This window comes from Opisthorchis viverrini, assembly GCF_000715545.1.
Source record: "Opisthorchis viverrini unplaced genomic scaffold opera_v5_33, whole genome shotgun sequence".
NCBI classification, from domain to species: domain Eukaryota; kingdom Metazoa; phylum Platyhelminthes; class Trematoda; order Opisthorchiida; family Opisthorchiidae; genus Opisthorchis; species Opisthorchis viverrini.
Window position 1 is genome coordinate 2,134,330 of NW_008751689.1, and position 5,526 is coordinate 2,139,855.

A 5,526-nucleotide genomic window follows, 5' to 3' on the forward strand; every position below is an offset into this window, starting at 1 on the left:
CATTTCTTTGACTTTCTGTGTCCACCATGCAATTCCAGCCGAACACCGCTGCATTACGGTCAGGCCATTGAGCCAAGATAATACCAAACACCGTTGGCAGAAGTCCAAGATATTCATCAAGAGGAAATCTTTAAAGTCCGATACGAATTGAGCCGTGCACAATGGGAAATGTCTGTCCAAACACAATACTGTAATTTGTTATCTGAAAAAACGTTCTGGTATTTTTCAATAGATGTACCTACATTTTTAAAATTACTGGAGAAGGACATCAGAGTCTCCCGCTATGAATCGAAATATTTTTGAATACCAAATTAAGCTACCCAAATTACTCTTAAGGTGGTCCACCTCACAGGACATTTTGCATTCAGTAATGCTGACCGTTGATTGTCTTTATCCAGCGAAAATTACGCTATAGATGGCTTTGCTTAGCTAATTCTGGGAGGAGAGCTTAAGGGTGTTGTTAGCTGGTAAGCAAAGTTTAGCCGGAAGACTGTTTTATAATGCTAGTGTGGGTTGTGAAATCCGTCAACTTTTAAGTGAATAGTTATGACTGTGATCTGTTAGCTGACATCTACACAGGAAGGCCCACTATTTTACTCAACACAAGTACTATTCTTGGTTCGTGATGCTTCAATTAAACCCTTCTTCTTTCATAACTTTGCACAAATCTAGTTTCACACATGTGATCTGAGTTTCTTCGGATCAGCTGAACTTATTGTGGTTCGTGAAGAAGTTTGTTCGTTATACCTCACGATTTCCGACTAGGCTTTTGAAGAAACTCGATGAAATTATCTAAACCAGATTAAGGATTATTAGTTTTTCCAACATCTGAGTGTGGTCTATTCACCACAACTTAGTACCTGCATAACCAGCCTCGTCCTACTTTCGGCCAGAAAGGGTGAGAGCACTGATTCACCGATATGGTGTTCTTCTAACCTGCTGGCTTTGCCTCTTATGGTGAGCCATCGACAAGAGATTCGGTATGTCAGAGGCGACCGGCGTGCTTGCACCTGCACATAGCCTCTGAACTAACTGTTCGGACAACCTCAAGTGCCTCAGGTTTCAGTGTGTGCACGTCATCATCAGGTAAGAAAGCAGGACATACGATGCTTTCGCCTTTACCGGTGCGTTTGAGTGAAGGAAATCCAAGCCAGTCCATTCGCCCGATAGCCAAAGAGAAAGTTTTCAAATTCGTCAGGGGCTGAAGGAAAACATATAATCGGAATACACACTCTGTTGGACATAACCAGCCCAATCATCGACGACAACACTCTACGCTTTGTGACACAGGATGGCACTGGTGATCTCTTGCGGCTGCTAGCAGATGAATTAGTGGCACTCACTGGTCCACGGTGTTGTCGTGGTTCTCAGGGGAAACGCCAATACCCGGCTTTTATGTGGTGAAGGATTCTCTTGCATGGCGAACTCGGAAGTAGATTCTTCCTGATCAAAAAATATTTTCGGTTCGATAATGCAGAAGCTTCTGGTTCACAAATCAGTGAATCTACTTTTTCTGATGTTCTTTATTCGAAGTTTTCACAGTTAACTACCGAAGTTTTCATTTGTCTGACTTGCGTTTACCTCATGACCAACAACTTATGACTTTAAAGTAGCGCTGTTGGTTCATCGCTTTTCATGTCCAAAAACTGACAAGTGTTGCATGTACAGGCAGTTTTGAACTCTACTCTAGATTGGTCGTGTTTGATATATCAACGGCTATTGGCATTCCCTGATATTCGACCGCCATCGATCAAGTGTTGTCTAAACTACAAGCTGAGTTATCCTCAGCAATCGTCGTGCAACATGCGTACAGGAATAATAGTGCTGTGGTTTATTCTCTAAGACTCTCAGTAGTTTAGATGGTACGTTCGAAAAGCCTCAATTAATGTTTAGGTCAGTGGGCTCGAGACCACGTTTTTAGTATTTAAGGAGCCCCTCGAGCTCCTTTTATGTTCAAGGGCCACACTTTGATACGGACTGCTTGTACGACTTCTTTTGCGGAGTTTTATCTCTAAGTGAGCAAGACTGTGTCCCAATTCGATCGTCACAGTTAAGTAGTCAAAGGTTACACGTGCTTAAAAGTTAAGGGCGTCATGTCTCCAGTACAATTGAACGAAGACTTTGTTTCATCCCAAGCCACACTGATGGAGCCAATGGACTTTGCTTGGCTTTCAAAATCTGGATGATTATGTTTCAGTGTGCATTTTAATTGATATGTCTTTTGCGAGCTTATTTACAGTTTCAGTGACATATATTCATCAGAGGAGTTTATCAAAGCATTCTTCAAGAACTATCGTAAATCAATTGCCAAGTCTTGTAATGCAGAAAACCAACACTATTATTGGCCATGTTACAAAACAGATAGCCTGACTGACCGGTTCCAAATTTTCACCATACTTTTATGCAAGCGAAGCTCTTGGAGAGTGCAGCAACCAAACTTGCTTGCGCGAATTCTATTGATCTAAGATGTTTGACTATCCCAAAAACAAGTAGAGTTCACAAGCTTTTGCAAAAGGGTGTCCTTTGATCCCATTTATGGCTACCATATCTTTTTCCATGAACTTATAGTCAACTTAACATCCCATTTAGAAAATTTTTTACTTTTGGGTACTCTTCTGAAACGGATAAAAGGGACCCAGTGTTCTAAAGGTTTCTATCAAGAGAAGTAATGGCTAGGAAGTAAACATTGAGCCTCATTAGTGGATCTTGTGATAGCAAAACAATATCTCTCCAAAAAACATTGGGTGCATACTCGCACTGAATTGGTCTTTGTGTAGGTGAGATGAATTTATTGAAGGCACGGTGCCAGTTTTTGGACAATAATCTTGTTTAATCCCCTGAACGTTGAACGCTAACGCTCGTAGCTTAGTGTAGGTGCCTAGCTAAAATGCTTCACTGGGCTGCAACAAAGAGTGGTCATACGCAGATGATTGTTTTTGTGACAGTGTAAATCTCACCTTAGTCACAGGGTTAACTTTTATTCAAAATATCGGAAATATGTGAGCATTAGTGCAAGGTGTCTAATGGGTCGTTTTCGGTTCATTAATTTACATTTTAACGGGAATATTCTTAAATTTTTTCCGCACACGAAGTAGCGGTCGATTCTGTCTGACTGGCTGTCTAATAGTTGCGGTTCTTTGATCGGAATTAATCAAGCTTGACAGGCAACGCGCGTTTTCATGACAAGGAAATAATGACCTATCGGTAGGTATACAAGGCATTTCGTGACTTGGCTTTCTGCTACACTGATCCCAACTTCAGTGGTTCTGAGGGAAGTAAACAGCGAAAGCCAGCTGTGATGTTCATACACTACCATCTTGTTTCTGGGCAAGACCAGCGACCCTGGCTAATCAGCTAGTCGACTAGTCGCCTAACCTGTCCTGTTTCTCAATAAATGAAAGATTTTCAGTAGTCATAGGCTCCATTGGGAAGTAAAGGCATATTTGATGAAGCTTAATAAAGCTAGCCTCGCGGAAAGAAAACAATCTCACCGAGGGTTTCAAATAACCATTTTTTAGCTAATAAGATCAGTTTAGCGCGCCCACATGATGTTTGCAACACAATCAGTTCCGGACGCCTAGAAGAGTTCGTCCCGAGTGACCACGGGGGTAGATATCTATGCCACGAATACTCTTCCGGCAAAAATGCAAAGCGGACATTTTTGCACCTTAGACCAAGTATGTATCTGTATGTATCTGTATTGGACGCAATTATGTTCCTCGATTGTTTTGATTCAAATTTGCACTGCACAGCTGAGTATGTGTTAGAAAAAACTGTCCACAGGTTCCGAAGAGTAATGGCTTGCATCTCAAAAGAGATTATTATATGCTAAACATTTAGAAATTCGTTGTGGGTAATCATGCGATTTGTTGCTCTTCTATTCATGTCATTCTCATTTAGGTAGTTCTGCTTTCTTCATGACCGTCTGAGAGTTTGTTTACATTTTTTTAGAGGACCACTGGACTTAATTTTTGGTCTTTTCTGCAGCTCCCAAGGGTTCTCTACCCATTCAGTTACGTACTCCTCACCATCGGGTTTAGAAGATTGATACAACGAAGGCGGATTCTGGTCAGCGTCAGAGGCAAACCGATTGTAGTTCAAACTGTGAACATAGCCGTCTATTCGGACGAAGATCCGAGTGCACCCAGCGAGCGCTGATGGAGTAGTATCAACACCCTCGAATACACATTAGACACAGAATACAGAGATTACCGCCAAGTCCGTCATCGTAGTTGTAATTAACTTCATGCTCGTACGTGGCCTGGGACACCGCCGGGGTACCCGCATTTGGACAGGAGAAAGATTGGGGCACTCAACCACAGCCATTGGCTCAATAGTCTGACCGTGAAGCAGCAGTATTTGGCTGGAAACGTAAGTACGTTGCCGTTTTTAAAGTACCAGTCGTCACACATGTTCCAACTCCTAATCTGGAAAACCAGGAGACCGTGTTCATCAGACATTTGATCACTGACCAACCTGGTATGAGAGACTGTGGGTGTCGCGCGGACAACCCACAGTATAGCTCAATGGTTTGCCGAGGTGCAAGGACCGTCACACCACAGTAAAGTCCATTCTGTTTGTGAAGACCAAGGATACGCAGTGCCACTATTCTCTAATTGGATCAGAACTCGTGTTTATTGATATATTGGCTTGATGTTAGCTGACCATATTGACTGTGTTGACAGGCAAAGAACACCACTGAAGGCCGCTAGTATTCAGGGTTCTGGATAAAACCCCACCCGAAACCTACAACGAATAACTCTGAGATAACATTTTAGGTGAGGCTATACTCAAGAATCAGTCCCATTAAAACAGAGCCAAAAATGCCTGGTCAGCGAAAACAACTAGTCAATATTCGCATTCTGAAGCAATATGAACAATGCGATGATGAAAATTTCATTATTGAGAAAGATTTGGGTAAGTTGGAGAGATGTACTCATGGTTTGAAATCGTATGAAGTGACGTCTACATGTGTAAATTGATGCTCCTGAAAAGGGCTCACTCTTGGAAAAGGCTATGGAAGTGTTCTTCGCGAAGAGCTTCTTGTTCACGTCATACATTTGGTGAAGTGCTTTTGTAATATGCTTCTGTACTACCGAGAACAAAACTAACTATTATAAGGGGAGACGCATAAAGAACTCGCTTTTTTTAACTAGCAGGAAATGAAGCCCTTTACTGTTGATCTGAAGGACAAGTGGAAAAACGAATCTTTTGTGTTTGTTGGAAGAATCTGACGATAACTGCGTTCGATTCCGAAAAAAGAGGAATAAGAGGGCGAAAATCGAAGAACGTAGCACGATTTCAGCTCAAGATTTGGTTTGCTTTCGCTAAATTCCAAGATAGGCTGTTGTTCGCATTTCATTCTTGTGATATGATGTATTCCCTCACTGTTGGCCAAGCAACTGGCGACATGTACGTATATGTCTGTTACACCACAATACGAGGTGGCCTACTACTCATGACTTCATAGACCGATAATTCGCCACTGTTAATTCGCCTGCGCAATCTGCCATTCTTTCAGGCATG

The 5,526-nt window shown here is 42.1% G+C and overlaps 1 protein-coding gene across 1 annotated transcript in view; it reads left to right on the forward strand.

The window, feature by feature from the left end:
- Positions 1 to 4,158, forward strand: part of T265_02640 (hypothetical protein) — a gene marked incomplete at both ends in the record, with an annotated part of 38,230 nt that extends 34,072 nt beyond the window's left edge. Inside the window, one exon of the mRNA XM_009166938.1 lies at positions 3,988 to 4,158. Coding sequence (XP_009165202.1) covers positions 3,988 to 4,158 — 171 coding nt within the window. The remainder of the gene's footprint in view (positions 1 to 3,987) is intronic.
- Positions 4,159 to 5,526: the final 1,368 nt, after the last annotated feature.